At 33.6% G+C, this 18,563-nt stretch overlaps 1 protein-coding gene across 1 annotated transcript; it reads right to left on the bottom strand.

Annotated features, from left to right (window-relative positions):
- Window positions 1–3,609: 3,609 nt before the first annotated feature.
- LOC140449657 (uncharacterized) lies at window positions 3,610–4,972 on the bottom strand. The gene is made up of 2 exons (XM_072542938.1): window positions 4,635–4,972; window positions 3,610–4,249 (listed from the first exon to the last, which is right to left on the bottom strand). Exons 1-2 carry the CDS (start codon window positions 4,768–4,770, stop codon window positions 3,978–3,980), a joined length of 408 nt encoding a protein of 135 aa, XP_072399039.1. The 5' UTR covers window positions 4,771–4,972; the 3' UTR covers window positions 3,610–3,977.
- Between the last annotated feature and the right edge of the window lie 13,591 nt (window positions 4,973–18,563).

The following is an 18,563-nucleotide window of genomic DNA, read 5'->3' as shown; positions in this document are numbered from 1 at the left end:
AATTAAGACATTAAAATGTTAAAGGTTACAAACCAAAAGTTAGAATAAATACATATATAGAAAAGAAACGAAAAAAAAGTAATAATCTCATAAGGTTACAATTAGTAAAATTGTAATCGCGTCGATAGGGCTGGACTGTATCTGGCTCTGTGGACTTCTTACGGTCCTGGGAATTGGACCTGGAGGTAGTACGGGTGTTATTGCATATCAAAAAAAGGGAATAGCTAATTGTTGCAAATTAAAAGGAAAAAGTCTGAGATGGTGAAGCCAATATTAGAAATTATATAAGAAGATTTATGGTTAAATAAAATTTTAAATTAATTATTATTTAAATAAAAAGGTTAAATAACAGGGAATGTAACCAATACAAAAGAAAATATAAAGTTTACTTGAAGCACTACAATAGAATAGGCTTAGCTCAAGAGAATGAGAGTTGTGCTCAGAGAGAAGGTTGGCACATTTGCTTGCCTGTAGTAACTTAAGGTTAGATCAATCCTAAGATGATCTTGAGATGGGCGCCAGGGTGAATTTTGAATATCACTCCAATTTGGGATATATATAGTTATATACTAACTAAAAAATAAAAGTTGATAGGAAACAAATAAAAATTGGAAATGCTTTATACACTATATTAGAATCTTAGTTTACTTATAACCCCCCAAAACCGTCATATATGTATATATACTAAACAATTACTAAAATATATCTCCAAAAATATATATTTACAAAAAAAGCACTTGCCTAAAACTATGACCCAAACTATAATTGTATACAAAAAGATTGATCTACACAGTCCTCTAACAATGAGGTAAAAGAGTATGTTAATACTGCTTGAATAACTCACTTGGAGTAAATAGTAATTATTAAAATATCATAAAAAATAAAATAATGATACCAGTTAATAAAAGGCAGTTAAAAAAAAATGACAATAGAGTTAAGACACTAGAACAGTACTACATCAATTTGATATGTGAAAGTACATACTAATTACCATAAAATTGGATAATATATCCTGACAACTTATTATAAGTGTTCTATAAAATATTAATAAATAAAGAAATGCAAAGTAAATATGAAATAATAAAATTAAGACAAGTAAAAGGATTCAGCAAGGCGAGGGTACTACCAGAGATTGTGCACAACACTGTTTCGTAACCCACTCAGGCTGAAGGCCTAAGTATTAAAGGATATAGGTATATGTTATATACAAAAATTTTAAATTATTATTCAATTTTACATTAATTGTACTTAATAACTATATGGGATGATTGCTGCGAAGGGGTTTCCTTCCTCAGCTGCCTGATGTCCAGATAGAGGGTGGTCTCTGAAATGGCTTAGCCTATGTTTGTGGTAGCAGCCTGACAGACCAACCAGAAAATTGCAAATTAGATATTTTCTTTTCCCCAACTTTACGTCCAATTCTTCCCCAAATCCCAAGTACTTCCAAAAAAATTAAAAATTATTCCTTCCCAAATCCAAAAATAAAAGGTCCCAATACTTCAAGTTGGAGCCGGCAGGCTACAAGAGAACAAAAACCTTTTTATTCTATGTTCTTGTACTTTATATAGTTTTTGTCCTAGTAACAAAAACTAGAATATAGTTGTCATTAAGTGACCTTGGCTCAAATATTTAATATTTCCACACTGGAATTTACTTATATATGTATATAAAAAATAAGAATAGTTTTTGGATATGCCTAGCAAAGTGAGAAGGTTTAAATGATTGAGAACTGGAAAATTGAAATGGAAGATGTAGGCGTATGGAAAGTAACTTACCAGAATCTTTCTAGGGATTATCTTTCATAAAACAATATAAATTCTTAAAAATTGCACCAACTAAATAACTTCTTGCCACAAACAAAAAACAACTCTTTACATTTCCCAAAAAAAAAATAAAAAAATAACTTAAATTTTCTTCTGTTTCCCAAAGATCCTGCCTGCCGTAATAAACTTATCAACTTCCCTTCTTGAAGTTCGGTTCTAAAATGGATGGTCTCATGCCAGAGTGAACCAAAAGCCGAAATTGAAAATTTTCAGTACGACAGTTTAAAGTTATGAAGGTGTTATAAAATATACGCAATATGTTATAATCTCTTATAGGATATAAAAGGTTCTAAGACTATTCAAAAGAACATTTCTTTAAGACTTTTAGTAACAGCACATAATTTTGTCTACTTTTAAAGCTGTTTGGTCAGCATTTGCAGTACATGGTTCACTTTGGCAAACTTTTTAGCACTTACTTCTGTCTGGCACGAGAAGTATAAATAAATTGTTCTTTTTGTTTGTAATCAAGTTTATTAATACATCATTAAAACTAACAATACAAAAGAATTAAATTTTCAAGAATTATGAGTAATTAAATTATACAAATGTGTAAAAAAACTAATAGTAGCAATATTTAGATCGCATTGTTCATCTCATTTTTCTCTTCATTGTTATTGTCATTCTCTTCTTCAATGTCATCTTCCAATACTTCACTTTGTTGAAGTTTATTGTAAAATTGGTGATGGCATGGTGGTACGAATTGCAAAAGTGATCTGATATCATTAAGTTTTGCTTGACTTAATTTTCTTCCTTCGGGGTAAAGAATGCTTAAGTTTAAAGAAGCTAGGTTTACAGGTCGGCCTTTCAATCTCTTATTTAGATTTACTGAATAAAATTGTATTTCTTTGTTATGTGTGTATTTAAATTCCATAACTCCTGGATGGTCTTGAGTAAATTTCATTTGTTTTATTTTTAACCATTCTACTTTTTGTTCATCTGAGTCTTTTTTGCGGTTTACCAGATTTTGTTTTAATGCATCCATACTCTTGAAATCCTCTTTTTCCATGCATACTACTTCAAATTTGTTCTTTTTAACTCTTGAGTTTGAAATTATGTTATGCCATTGTGTAGGCACATAAATTTCAGGATGATATTTCAACTTTTTTTCTATATCACCAAAATCGCTATCGTTTTGTAGATATGAATGTCCTGGCTCAGCAAACTTATGAACTACTTCCTTTATGTTTAAAGTAGGGGACTGCACTATGTACATCCATAACGCGGCAATATTAATGTTGCGGTTTTGGCCGCCACATGAGTCAGACCATGCAATCAATATGTCCTTATGATCATGGGTATTTATGAATTTTAAAATACATGATCCTATTTCCTGGGAACCTCGTGAGGCAGTGCTCTCATCCCAAACATGCATTGTCCCGACATTATTTTCAAAATTATGTATACCAAGATTGTAGCATGAAAGCTGCCTCTTATAGTAAACAACTCCTGTGGTTAGTTTAGGAAGAAGCATTACTTTCTGAAGATCAAAACTAATTACTGTAGCTTTCCCTTCTTTACTAATCTTAACGTCTTCATTTATTTCTGAGCGAGCCAACTGTACTTTTCTGTGGTGTAGTTCCTGGTTTAGTTTCTTAGTCTTTAACATTGCTTCATCTTTGTTTTCCTCAGCTGCCTTTATTTCAATGTTCAACCTGTCACATGTTTGACAGGTAACTTTTCGTGGAGATTTAAAACTAAGATTAAAATCACGTCTGAACACTTTTTCATAATGCGATTGGCTTGGAACTTTGTCAACATTTCTTTCTCTTAAACTATCAACATAGAGTCTGTACATTAATGACAAATTTAAATTACAATCCAAGTATTTTTTTGGGATTGAGTTCTACAGTAATGACTTACTATGGTAGGGAAACTTTGTATATGATTTTTTATTGACTCCATTGTGGACGGTGAAGATTTGTTATGAGGCACTTTTTTTCCCTCTAAGATCACTTAAATTTCCACTTTTTTTCTTAAGCAAAGCACGATGTACTCTACTACTATTGATTTGTAATATTCCCATAAACATTTTTTTGCATACTTTAATATCTCCGTTTTCAGAAGGGATATAAAATTCACGATTGCCTGTTTTTTTTGAAATATCAGTGTTCTTACGACGTCTTATTATCGTTCTACATTTTACAGCACCACTTATTATGCTTGTTTGAGGTTCCCAAGACTGTGACTCGTTATAAAACAAATTAAAAAACTTTCTTTTTGCTGTGCTGTAAGCTTATTTTGGCAGTTTATTTTGCAATTGCAGGAATAGTCATTAAAAGATTTAGAGTGTATGACAGTACCTGAAGTATTGATATATTCTTTACCAGCTGCCCTTTTTTGCTTGCGAATATTTTTTTTCCACTTCTTAGGATCAGATTTTCTCTTCTTGTCTTGAGGTTCTTCCTGCCCTCTGGTATTTTTTTCATCTGTAAAAACACAAAATTATTAATATTTTATATAAGTAAATATTTTACATTACTTTTTTATGTTATAACATAAAAATACTTTGAAACACACATTCACTATGCATAAGACAGACAATTTACATTCTCTTTTGCCAAAGTGAACTATGTGATTTTAATTTTTTTTTACAATTCCAATATAAATTAATGGAATATATTGCTTCATTCTTATATAGATAGGTAAATACTATGTTCTTAGGTTGGTATAACTGCTCATATTTCACTAGCACTCCCAGTGGACACTGCAAGAAATAAATTTGCACATGGTTCACTTTGGCAAAAGAAACGTTCCAAAACATAACCAAACTTTGATAATGAAGTTTTATGGCAATAAATATTATTATCTTACCTGATTCTGTAATATCCGAATCAGAACTTGGATGGTAATCATCTGAAGACCCATTACTGAAATCAGCGTGTTCATCTTCACTAGAATTTCTATCAACAATGTCATGACGATGTGAACTATGTGCACGGGAAGCCATCTTGGACTGGATGATGGTTCACTGTGGCATATGACTACCAGTACTACCACCCTTTTGCTAAATAGAATTTACTAATTTCCAGCTGATGTTTTCTGTTATTCACATAGTTCGTTTTGGCATAAGTTTAGAACAAAAGTTTGCCTCATAATGGAAATGAAAAAGTTAAAACAAATAAAATGCACATAGTTCACTCTGGCATGAGACCATCCAAATGAACTCATAGGTCAGAAGGTTAGGTTCGTTCCCTTCTTCTTCAATGACAAGTGAATCGATTCTATTATCGCCTACCTATCGATATATTAGACAGTAATATAAATTGCCTACTTTTACGGCGGCGAATTAGTAGCTATTGTAGGGATTCGGTTTCATTATTTGAAAGATTTTGCTAACGTTTGAAGTGTTGGCTATTAACGATCGTATCGTTATAGTGTCTACCATGTTCCTGGCTTCTTCTTCTTACGATTTGTATTCAAAGACACGAGATATGTAGGTTTTGTTGACAAGTGTTTGATCTTTTGCAGAAATATCACAAGTTGGTGAGTTCGAGTATAAGAAGACAGCAAGTAAAAGAATAAAATACGACTCACTAGAGTCTAGAGATAAAATACGACTCGCTAGAGTTTCAAAATAGCAAGAACAAAAGATTGTGTGCACCAATCGACAAATATATATATATATATATATATATATATATATATATATATATATATATATATATATATATATATATATATATATATATATATATACGGCATAACGTGAACTCCGCCCATGTTAAAATTCAGGTTCAAGAGAGCTCCGTGGTCAAGGGGACACCGATATACGGAGCTCACTTAACCATTCCATAATATTGGCTCTGTCGATTCGTACGAAACATGTATAGTTTCATAATTTTAAAAAATTTTGTTTAGTCCACAAGTAGCCCTGTGTCATGAATGTATATCGCTTAGTTCACGTGTATATATTATAGGGGTCGTTCAGATGTTTTTCACTGTATATTGGAACCATAAGTATATCGGTCTAAGTAAGCTCTGATAGCTTGGCAACTATGCGATTAAGCCGTATATTCCCAGCATATGTTCTAAACGGTTCATACCGACCCCTTATTTTTGTTATCATTCATACGCATTACAGTATATAATAGGTATGTATACTACCAAATACCTGTTTTTGGTAGGTACGTGCTTTTCTAAAAATAGCTTTATGGATACAAAACGATTTCATTACCAAATTGGATGTATTTTTTCATATGCGGAAATTTCCTAATGTATTTTGTTAACGTCAGTATGTCTTTAACCGTTTCATTTAAGAATCCGATTAATAAGAACTTCTTTTATTTCATCCATTGTTTTACGATATCTTGTATACAGCTTCTTTATTATTTTATTTCTGGTTTTATCTGTGTATTATATATAATTCTAGATAGTTTATCTTTAAATAAATATTTAAGTGCTAAAATAGATATTTTTGTGTAAAAATTTGTAGTAATGTGCAAAAAAGAGGAGAATGCTTAATTTATCTAACAAGAAACTTTACCAATATTACATACTTCTGAATGTTTTATCTTCCATTTAGGGGTAATATGTAATCAATATAAGTGGAGTTAGTGTCAAATCTGCAATGATTTTTATAAGCAATAGCTTACTGACTATACTTTATATGTTCAGTTCAAATAATTAAACCCTGTCTCTTCAGAGAAGAGCGATTTGAAGGGCAAAGTCATCTAAGAAGGTGTGATGAATCTTGTACCACCCCAAATTCACACAGGTTAACCGGTGTTTGCAGGCAAGAGTCGTCCTGGAAGATGTTAGGAAGATAACTACCATAAGGAAATTCCTTTCGTGGGTTCAGATGGCGAGGAGCAGCTTATTCTTTTGAAAATGTTGCGAATCTAGACTTGGTTTCTTTCGTTCTCTAGCTACTTATCATTGGATATTAGGTAGATTGATAGCTACGATATTGTAGAGCTTATGTATGGATGTGAGTCTTAATATCCGCTGAATTTCCCTGACCAATTTATAGCAAAATCTACGTGTTAAGTATGTGTGTCATCCATACTGCAAGGTATATTCGGCAGCAAAAGCGTAGAGAGCAAGCGTCTACGTTTTAAGGGTGGAAGGATGTGCTTCCCATTTTTGGCTGAAAAGTTTGCGAAGAATATTTTTCTGGTTATAGTTTGCCATTTAGTTTTAAACAAAGTTCTGTGAATGACAAGGTGTAATACAAATTATCTTCAAGGTATTTATAGCAAGTCCAGAGTTTAAGAATTTCATGACACTATTGGATGTTCAGATTTGTGAAAGCGTCTCTGTTAGGGACATTGAAGGAGCGCACCTGACTCTTTCCGGGGTTTGGCTTAAAATTGATTCATCGTCTATTTTTATTGTACTTTGATAAAATAAAGGCAGATATCGAGCACAGTTTTATTAATTAAATCTTGCCCAAGTACTTTCGCTCCCTAGAGCATCTTCAGAGGCGTCTAAAATAAGCCAAGAAACGTTTTTTTTTTAATGAAGAATTTGATTAACCTCGATAAAAACTCAAAGTTAATGGATGATAAAAGTTTTTTATGATTAACGTGTTATACTTACTTCGTCAATTTTGGGCTATCCAACAATAATTGTAGAATGTCATAAACATAAAATTAAACATAAAGTTGAACATAACACTACACTAGACAAGGACAAACAGTTTAAAATTATTTAAAAAATTCTGAGCTATTTTTGTCGGCAACAGGAGAGAGAATGGCTCCCGGTATTAACGGAAATGTTAAGGTGACATATGACAGCTTGGATGGGCAGTTAATGCATATAGAATTGTTGCTTGAACTTTATTATTATTAAATAGCACTATATTTCCTAGTAAAATCGTCATGACTTTACAGTAAGACAAATTTTCGAACGTTGGTTATGCAAAGGTTATGTACATACCACCGATTTCCCTATGTCGATATCCAGCATAATCTTTGTAATAATAAGCGAAACAAAAAAAGAACAGAGATTAAAATAGGCGCCAAGAAACTGTGTTATAAAACAATCAAATAAAATACAGATTCTCGATTTAAATATTCAAAAAATAAATGAACAGCTTACTAAAATAGAAATAACGCCTATTTAAGATGCAATCCATTAATGGATCAAGGTACAAAGCACTCCTAGCATATGCTAATGATATTGATCTCATAAGAAACTCTCTCCCGTCCGCAAACGACATCTTTAACAAAGTGAAGAGAGCACGAAAAATGTTTCAAGAGAAGAGAGTAATTCAATACATCTAGATAAAATATTAAAGTCAACAACTACAATTTCGAAAGTATGGAACACTTTAAATATCTTAGATCAATAACCACGGTTAATAATAATGTCACTAAAGAAATACAAAGCATAATTATTCTAAAAATGTTTAACCTCATTATTATATCGCTACAAATCCGTATAGAATACGAACATAATACTGAATAAAGAAAGCTCTTATAACGATATTGTTCAGGAAAATAAAGCTTAAGGTAGATTGGACACATGCATAGACGCCAAGATGTCAAACTTGTAAAACTGGTATGGAAGAAACTTAGCACAGAAGAATGCCACTTGGCTGTCTCAGTATATAATGGAGAGAAAACATATAATCATATCTTAAAAATTAACATTTCATTTGATTGCAGATTCGTGGAAAATCTATCAACTTCGACTTCGACGATCGACCCATCCAGTGTTGTAGCGCTACGTAATGATGACGATAAAGAAAAAAGAGAAACAGTGACAAAAAGCAACAAAAATGGATTACTAGAGCACAGCTGCTTCAAAATCTTGATAAGAAATACAATAGATGATTGATGGATTCGAGACTCTTGAGACATGAGAAAGACACTCTGCCGAAACAGCTGTAGTGATAAGATACAATTAATTTTGTGTAAGTTTTGGAAACAAAGTTTTTAGTATTTTGTTGTTAAATAAAATGGAATTAACATATGACATTATATACGCTATAATAACTAGACAACTTGTATGATACGGACGTATAAGGAGAAAGTTTAATGAAACAATAAACTACCCAATATTCGTTATGAGTGAAAACGATGTGAATAAAGAAAATGAGGAAAACTATGGCAAAAGGTAAAAAACAGTAGTGATTAAAAAATGAGAGAGGTACCTTGTGGACAACATGTGCTTAATTAGGAACGCATTGAGATAAATAATCAGAAGACGACAAAGAACATTTTAAATTGATAAATCTATACGATTTTTAACAATGCATATTTATAGGTCATTTTCAGAGCCAACGTGCTAATTGTATGTAAAATGAAACTTTTTAAGGTTTTTAATGTTTGTATGAAAGATGAAACCGTATGACATATGACCGTGAAATTTATATACCAATCTATAAATCTAGGTCTTAGAGGTTGTGTGTTTGCCGTGAATTGTTGCCTTGGTTGTTGGAATCGAGCGGGTTGTATTGGCCATCTTGGGATAAATGTTGGTCGGGACGGTGCTGGATTACTTCCGAAAAATGGTTGATCTAACTGTGGCCTGGGCATGGGTTGTTGCCATTGTGGTGGTGTTGTGAACTGCGGCTGTCTCTGGGATTGTATGTGGGTAGAATTCTTATTTGGCAATGAAAAATTGGTTGTTTTCTGCAAATATCTAATATTGTTTTCTTCTTGGATGAATTGAAGAGCGAAAGCAAGATTTGTAGGCCTCATTGATCGTATGGTTGATCCCATTGGTTCTCGTAATCCTGCTAAGAACGTAGTTAGGGCCTGTTGTTGAAAGAATTCCTTTTTGCTCCTCTTTACATCTGCATTGTCGGTATGTAGTTCGATGTGATTCGAAATTGTGTTTAAAAGTGACATTACTTTCTCGTGAAATTGTTGAGGCGTTTCGTTGGGTCCTTGTCTTAAGTTTACCATGTCTCTTGTAAGTGAATTTTCATTACGTTGATCGGCAAAGTTTTGAATTCGTATTGTCCTTATTGTGGGCCAATCTTTACACCCATATACGGAAATGATTTCTCGAGCTCTTCCTTTAATTTTATTCATTATATCTCGAGTTATCATGTGATTTTGGAAGTTATCGGGGTTATTGTGATCAGAAGCATTGTAGTAACTTCAATGAAGTTGTGAAGTTCATTAGGGTTACCATCGTAATCAGGCACGATGGAAAGATCTTTATTGACGTCGAAAACTAGAGCGGGAGCGGGTGCCACGGCCATAGTATTTAATTGACTAGAGGGGAGTAATAATTATACATGGTATATCTAAGCTATTTAAAGTATTATTTAAAGAACTAACGTTGATTTTTAAACCAAATTGAGAAGCTGAGTTATTTTGCGAAATAAAAGCAGCACCAGGTTCGCTAATCGATTCACTAATAGTTGAAAGATAATTACTAATTCTAAGAGATGAAGCTTGTGAAGCAATTAAATTATGATTAGAAAAAAGATTAAATTTGCTTACAGATAAATGATGATGCTTGGATGCATTTCTTTTCGAAGGAACTGGTTTCTTTTCTTCTTTCACTTTCTTGTTATCGTCTTTCGTCATATAAATTGATTTCTACACTTTAACACTGGATTTTCGTTGACTTCTGGGGTTGAACGGCCGTAGTTTTCCCTGGAAGTTGGTTGGTTCGTAGCGGATAAACGTTTAAGAACGACGAGGATCTTCTGTAGACTCTCCCACTATCTTACTGCACTGTGCCACTTAAAGGTTTAAACTCGCGAAGGTACTTTTTAAAAAGACCCTTTATTAACTTTCACAACTATACTGCACTGCTTTATTGATTGAAAATAACTGAATTTAATTACAATACTATTTCTTTTATATAAAAATTAAATGCTGACAAAACTGTTGATTGGGTTTGCTGACCTCCGGGGTTACTGCACCGTAATTTACGGTATGCTCCCCGTCTTTTCCTATTTTTTTTTCTCTGATTAGGTCTTTTAGTTCTGAACTAATGTCCCTTAATCTTCCATTTATTGTTTTTATTACTTCTTCTTTAGAGCTGGCATCGATGGCATTAGTTATTGTGTGTTCTAATTTTTCCACACTATTTTCCAGGTCTGCAATATTATTTATAGTGGGTATCGCACCGATGTTCTCGCTCACTATTCTCCTGTAATTAGGCAAATTTATTGTTTTCTTTTGGCGTGGCTGTAGATGGTTGATATCTACAGCACCCAGAGTCAGGACGATTAGATTGTGTGTTGAATCGCCTTCGTTTAATGAATGCATTTCATATTGTTGACCCCCATTATGTAGGATTGCAATATCGAGGTGAGTCGGTGCCGCTACTCCATTATAGCATGTAGGGTCCACGGGGCCAACTGCATATGTGTTATTTTTGGTTTCGAGATAGGCACAGAGTCGTCTTCCGTTAGCGTTTGTTCGACGATCGTACCAGTTCGGAGATCTTGTATTAAGGTCACCTATGTGGATTCTTCTGAATCTTGGATGAGATTAAGATCTTCATCTAAGATTGGCTCATTAGGTCTTACGTATGCTGAGACGATTTTTAGTGTCTCGTTTCCTGTGATTAGCCGTACTATCGTAGCTTTTATTGTGATCAAACCATCCGGAGTGGGTATGATTTGGTGTTCAATTCCTTTTTTGGCCATAATAGCCGTCCCTCCCGAGTTAGCTCTGTGATCTGTTCTGTATATATCGTAGCCAGGAAATTTGGTTTTTTTCCTCTCCACTAGTTTTGTGTCTTGAAGGTCTACGATATCTAGTTCGAGTCTATTTGAGAATTCGTCCAGAAGATTTATTTTGTTGTTAAGCCCACCTGAGTTCCAAGACCCAATGCGAAAATCTTCCGTTTGGTGTGCTAGCATTGCTTGCCGACACTACTTATCATCATCACTTGCGTCATTTGCTCCAACATGGTGGAGAATTTGGCGATTTTAGCATTGAAATCGGAGTTAAAACTCGCGATTAAAGCTGCTGCCTCGCTTGCTGCCGTATTATTTTCGGTTGCAGCTTTTTTGGTGGCCTTCCCATAACTTATCTCTTTACTAACTGTGTTAGTGTTAATAGGTTTCCCCTTTGGGATTTGTTTAGGGGCAGTTTTCTTTTTAGGAGCTTTGGTGCATCCTCGATAGTTTGCGGTGTGTGCACAAGTCGGTGTGTTGTCGTCATCTATGGGATAGGCGATGAAGTCAACTTTTGGTGAATGCTCCTCAAGAATTTTGACGATTCCCAGGTAGTCTTCTCTTGATTTTGCTTGTATTACTATGGATCTTCCCGATCTTGCAAACTTGTTAATCGAGATGTATTTCTTTTCTGCCGCTTTCTGCAAAATCCGTTGATGCTCGCTGACAGTCTTCATAATGATTGCCGGTAGTTTTGGCAATCCTTTAGTCGGTTTCTCTTTAGGTTCGTCATTGGGGGATTCGACCGCCTTGCTGGTACTCGGCTGTGTTTCCTTTTCCTGGCGTTTTTCCTGTCTTTGCTTGATGGTTTTGTCCATCTCCTTTTCCTTTCTTTTTTGTATAATTTCAATTTGCCTTTCGGCAGCACTGATGTTAGTTACTTTTTTACGTGATTGTTTTGAGTTATTTTTGACAGAGTGCAGTTGCCATTCGGCATTGTCTGTGTCCATCTTCTCATCATCCGCTGTTTCGGGGTAGATGAGGATTATTTATTCGTCCAGAAGATTTATTTTGTTGTTAAGTCCACCTGAGTTCCAAGACCCAATGCGAAGATCTTCCGTTTGGTGTGCTAACATTGCTTGCCAACACTACTTATAGCAATCATCACCTGTGTCATTTGCTCCAGCATAGTGGAAAATTTGGCTATTTTTTCTAAAATAATACTAAATCATATTTAAGGACTAAGTGTCAACTATAGGTTGAGGTTTTAAATCCTCCCTTTCAACTCTGTTGTTAAGGTAAATGACCAGTCATTGCCACTATAAGAAAGATAAAGCTAAAAACCATATAAAGCCAAAAACCAATATTAGCCACACAATTTTTCAAAATACCAATTATTGCCACCAAGTCACTGTCACACAGAAATAACTCTACATTTAACTGAAAAATATTCTTTATTAATAAAAATTCCACAGGCCTCAAATACATCTACTGACAAAGTAAATTTATAACGGATCCGTTCACCAGTGGATAAAATAATAGGGGTTGGCAGTATGCCTAAAATACAATTTTCGTTAACAAAGGAGATGTCTTTTTCATCACAACTAAAAATGTTCTTTTCAGCACTAACAGATTTCATAGACTTTATTTGTACATCATTATTGTCCATAAGGCCTAGGATAATACAATCATATCTGTACGTTATGGATTTTCTTTTAATGCCTAAGAATTTTACAAGTACATAGTTTCCCACACTAAGTTCTCCGTGAGTTAATGGGAAAATTCTTTGTTAGGGTCATCACAAAACTCAATGTCATCACAGCTGCTACCACTCTCGACCCACTCTTCATCCTCTCTATCGTCATCAGAAATATCCCGTTTTGGCTTCTCTTTCAATAGAAATTTTTTGCTCTATTAGAATTTTTCTTTGGTTTTTTTCTTCTTTTCTTCAAGTGATATTCACGCCAAGCTTCTGATGTTACCACGGATGGAATCTTTTCCTTTAGTTTTCTCTTGTTTGTCTGAGGTTTTGGGTCTGGCCAAACAGTGCTTTCTTAAATGGAGTAGGAACTTTGCATGGACTCTCCAAGTGTACATGTGATGTACTTGGTTCAGGAGTAGACAATATATCTGAGCTGTGAGTACCAGAGATTTGTGGTTGGAAATTTTTTACTGGTGTGCAGTGAGTTGGAAATATGGTAATATTGTTTTGGATGGTACATTTAATTTGGTTTGGTAGTGTTTCCATTGTCCATTCTTTCTATATATTAAAAAGGGATTCTCAATAGAACCATTCCAATATGATTTTTATTTAAAACTACCTTGAATCTATTTAAAATTTCTTCACCCAGCTTTCCTTCAAAATACTTAAGTGCTTGTACAGATTGGTTACATGCACTATTATCATACTCAGATGTGTCAGAAATTGTGGAACTGGCACTAACATGTTTTACACTATTTTTTCAAAGTGGTCATTTTTAACATTAAATGGGCATAATCCTGAAGATTTAAATCCGTTCTGAATAATTTCTTCATTTATATGATTTAGTGACTTTTCAAAAACAGCCAAAATGATATTTCTGGAGTTTATTGATATCATTGTCCATTCTCCACTTTTTAACTTTATTTTTATATGCCAATTTGAAGGCCCTAAACACTGATATATCCATAGGTTATAGCAGATGGGTTGAGTTGGGATAGAAAGCTATCAGATTTATTCCATTTTCTTTGGAAAAGTTGGACACATGCAACGTAAGATGAGAAATATGCCCAATACAATAGGTTTTTCTATTCTAAGGTTATTGATCATAACAAAGTACTATAAATCAATATCGGGCTATATTAGAAAACGTTTTTTATACAATTCAGATAGAAAATAATATAAATGTTCCAATATGTATACTATACTAAGGTCTATTAAAAAACAATACATTGATTTGAAATCTGAAAGGAAAATATATTAAAGTAGCCTCATTTACTGTTTCTCGTTAAGCATACACTCAAGCCATTCAGCACTATCTATGTCCAAATGTTTATACAAACTTCTCACATCTTTAATCTTTGCCTCACTGACTTCTGGAAAAGGAACTGTCAAAGGTTGAACTTCTTCTAATTTTTCAATGCTCACTCTGTTCATATACTGGAAGGGAGTGAATGTTGGGTGGTAGTTTTTACTAGAGCCCACTATCCCAAAGTTCCTGTTGCACTAATAAAGGTGATATTGTAACCTTACGAATTTTTGAAAGCCAAGAACAAAACTTAAGTAAAGTTGCGTTCCTGTTTTGGTCATCTGTTGCGTCTGTTAATAGAACTATATTTTTTACATCAGGATACTTAACAAAAATTTTGTTTAAACAATGGAACAAAAATGACACAACAGATTTGGCATTCTTATTTGCCTGTGTTTCCATAAAACAATAGAAATAGGATAAATCATCTTTGTGATTGTGAATATTAAAAGCATATAGCCACAACATTATTTTGTAAAACTGGCTGTTTACGTTGAGTTTCGGGATAGGATAGTTTTGACCGTAGTCAAATTCTAAGACTACCGGAGTAGGATCTGTCTTTGACTGTTCAATGTAATGTTTCTTCCAGTACTGCCGCCTCTTTATTTTTCTTTTGTGTAGTTCGAACTGGACTCTACACTCGTCTAAGGGGTTTCGCTTCAGTTTCTCCACACTTTCAGAACAGAAATCACAAACATCTGTCTTAGGGGCCCTAAACCCATCGTTGAAATGAGATTTAAAAGTTCTAAAATAATTCACATAGGACATTTTAAGTTTCCGCCCGGTCTTGTCTTGATAATATTCTTGAAAACTTCTATAAAGGTCTTTCACGCCCAATTCTGGGTTTTCAAAATACAAAAAGGATGTTTTCTCTGCACAATAATGGCTTTTGTCATGTGGAATAGAGGATAAATCAGATCCCATAAAGTCAATGACATCCTCAGTCAGTTTATGAGGACGATTTTTATGTAAGCCACGTTTCTCTTCAAAGTCTAAGCCCTCTAAGACTTTGGACTGAATAATTCTGACACGTTTCACTGAAATTTGAAATAATAATAAAATAAACTTTTGGCACACTTTTAGTTGTAGACCATTGACATTAATCACATAAGACCATACATTGACACGAGGTTTCTTTTGGTGTGTCTTGACATTTCTGTTATCAGATTTTTTTATGCAACTAGCCAAATGGGCATCTTGAAGTGATTTAGGTTGACTATAAAAATCGTAAAGTTGTAACTGACAGTCTGCATCTATATTACTACAGCAACTGTCCAAGCAACAGCTACTTACAATACAAAACTCCTTTGCCATAACCTCAATCTGAGAACGATTGATGTATGATTCTCCGTTACACTTTCTCTTCTTAGAACACTCACGTTTCACATTTTCATGAGAATAAATTTTACGCTTCTTTTTAATAATACCAACACCTTCCATTACAGAAATTAATACTCTTATTAGTTTACCTAAAGTAAAACGTAATCTTGAACTTAATAACAAAGCAGAGACCGTCAACAGTTTGTTGTCAACAAACACCACATGATATTGATATTGCCCAAAACAGGTGTACCAACTTGCTTTTCAAAAATCTCCCACACATTATAGAACAAAGATACAGGAATGAAACTTTGTAGAGTTACTCTTTAAAACATGGTTGTTTATAATAATAAGGGCACATAGGCCTATGTACCCCTTGTCCGGAAGCCTCCTCAATTGTGCACAATTTAAAAATAGTATAATTTACATATATTTTTGCTTTACTTATTGCATTCTCTACCGCTATCTGATCAAGCTGTACCAACAATTGACCTAAATCAAAGCGATTAAATCCTGTGGGCATGCCCTTGCTGCATTTGATTTTGTTTTTGACCCGAATGCTCAGTCTTGGTGAGACTCGGTTTGCTCCAAAAGACAAAATTGGTAGTCTATGCGCCTCCATATTAGTTAGTACCTTTCTTACTGTTTGCTTGTGGGTTTTATGCTGGAATATAATTTCCTCTTCTGTCTCCCTGTGCTCTGCACTTTCAGCTTTCTTCTTTGATCTCTGGTTATAGCTAAGATATGATTGTTATCTATGTATAAGTCTTTCAGCTGGTTCGTTGATATTCTCGAAAGACTGTCCGCTTAATTATTTTTCCCTGTTATATACTCTATCTCAAAATCGTATTCTTCTAAATCTAATCTGATTCTCGTGACTTTCGAGGTAGGTTCTGTCATCGAAAATACGTGTGTTAGTGGTTTATGATCCGTTTTTATCAAGAATGTTGGTGCTCCATATAAATAACATTTGAAATGATTGATTTCCCAATAGATTACAAGTAATTCCTTAATTATTATAGGTTTGTTAAGCTCTCCTTTGTTGAAGCTGCGCGATGCGTAAGCTATTGGTAAATCGGTTCCGTCGTAGTTCTGACAACCCATTAACGCCCAAAATTAAATTTTTATCAAAATTGAATCAAAACTTCAGAATGAAATAAAGAGAGGTTGTTTTTAATAGAAATGTGCTAAATTTACGTTTTTTTTTTCTTTGTAACTGTCTTTTTTTGACGTATGATATATCATACGCTGGGCAATGAAGGACACAATATTTCATAAGATATGTTTTATTTTAAAATATTTACAACGTGAGATATTTGACAAAACATTTCTCGGGATGAAGTCCTACATTACATTTAATGCATCGATATTTGGTACACTTGCCACATTTGCCGCACCTTCATTGTTTTTCAATTTTGTCCACCAAATGACCCACATTATCCAAACGAATTTCATCAGCATTATGTTTTGAAGATTTTGGACGTACTCCACGTGGTGTTGGAATATCTGGAGCTGTCAGCAGGGCCTCCACAATTCGTCTGTAAAATTCTAATAAAGAAATTGCCTCAATGTTGCGGTAAAGAAGCCACATGTTTACTATTGCCCCATTCAAGCAAAATCTAAATATCGCCCAATACCATTTTTTGGATCGAATTCGAATCCTATATAAACCTCTTAGCTTATCGAATAAGTCTACACCACCCATTCCCTTGTTATACAGTTGTACAACGTTTGGTTGAGAGACCGCTATAATTTTTCTGTCTTTTCTGGACCATCTGTTACAGTTTCCTATAGTAAATATTTCTGGAGTTGAAATATTAGTTGCCATAGTAACTTTATTATTGCCATTCCAGCGAACAAGAGTGAGCTGATGTTCTTCGCTATATAGAGCGTGGGAAGTTCCACGAATTTCTTTTTTTACTTCTTTGAGTGGGCCTTTTTCAATTCTGTCTTTTCTAATTGTCCCGCTACAGTGTATCTTTTCATCTCTCAACCTTGTCAGTAAAGGTAAAGATGTAAAAAAAATTATCAATATAGATAACAGATTCTTGTGGTAAAAACCCTATACACAGCTTTTAGGTTACGGAACTTCCTAATGAGTTGCCCTGTAATTTATCTCCACTTCCAGTATAGGGAAGAAATTTTGCAATGTAACCTTTACTGGTCGCGTTGCGCATATATATATATATATATATATATATATATATATATATATATATATATATATATATATATATATATATATATAAAATTAAATGGCCAAATATATGGGCTAGGAGGACAAATTCGTTATATTTGGCCATTTAATTTAATAAATCGATAGCGGCTTTCACTAAAAGATTATATCTTTTACATATATATATTGTTATGATATGTAAAATCGAGAAAAATATTGGTTTGTTTAAAATATTTCAAATTTCAAAAAACATTAAAATAATTCAGAAAGTATAACCAACAAACATTTCGAAGAAGGAAAGTTATTAAATTCTTGGATTACCTGTACTAAACAAAATGTAAGCTATACATAAATTATTTCTTTGTTATACTTGAGTGACCCGCATAATTTTAAGTGAAATCCAAGGACAATTGAACCGGGTTTTCCAAATACATTAATGCAGTGATTAAAGACAATAGAAGAGATTTTAGAAAGAGGTTTTTGTTAGTTTTTAAGAATTATAGAAAAATATTATTTGTAAATAAGTTTTAGGAAATTTTATAATTATAGGTAAAAATTTGTTTGTTATCGAAATGAAAAAATGGGGGAATTGTGACGAGTTTTGATTGGCGGAGATTAAAAAAGGTGGGATAGGTATGTAGGAATGAAAATTTAGCTAGATTTAGGAGAGAGAAAAGATAATCAGTTGGTTTTCCAAGTCTGTA

The sequence above is a fragment of the Diabrotica undecimpunctata genome, chromosome 9, assembly GCF_040954645.1.
Source record: "Diabrotica undecimpunctata isolate CICGRU chromosome 9, icDiaUnde3, whole genome shotgun sequence".
NCBI classification, from domain to species: domain Eukaryota; kingdom Metazoa; phylum Arthropoda; class Insecta; order Coleoptera; family Chrysomelidae; genus Diabrotica; species Diabrotica undecimpunctata.
Note: the sequence above shows the minus strand (reverse complement) of the source record. Positions and strands in the feature narration are given on the sequence as shown.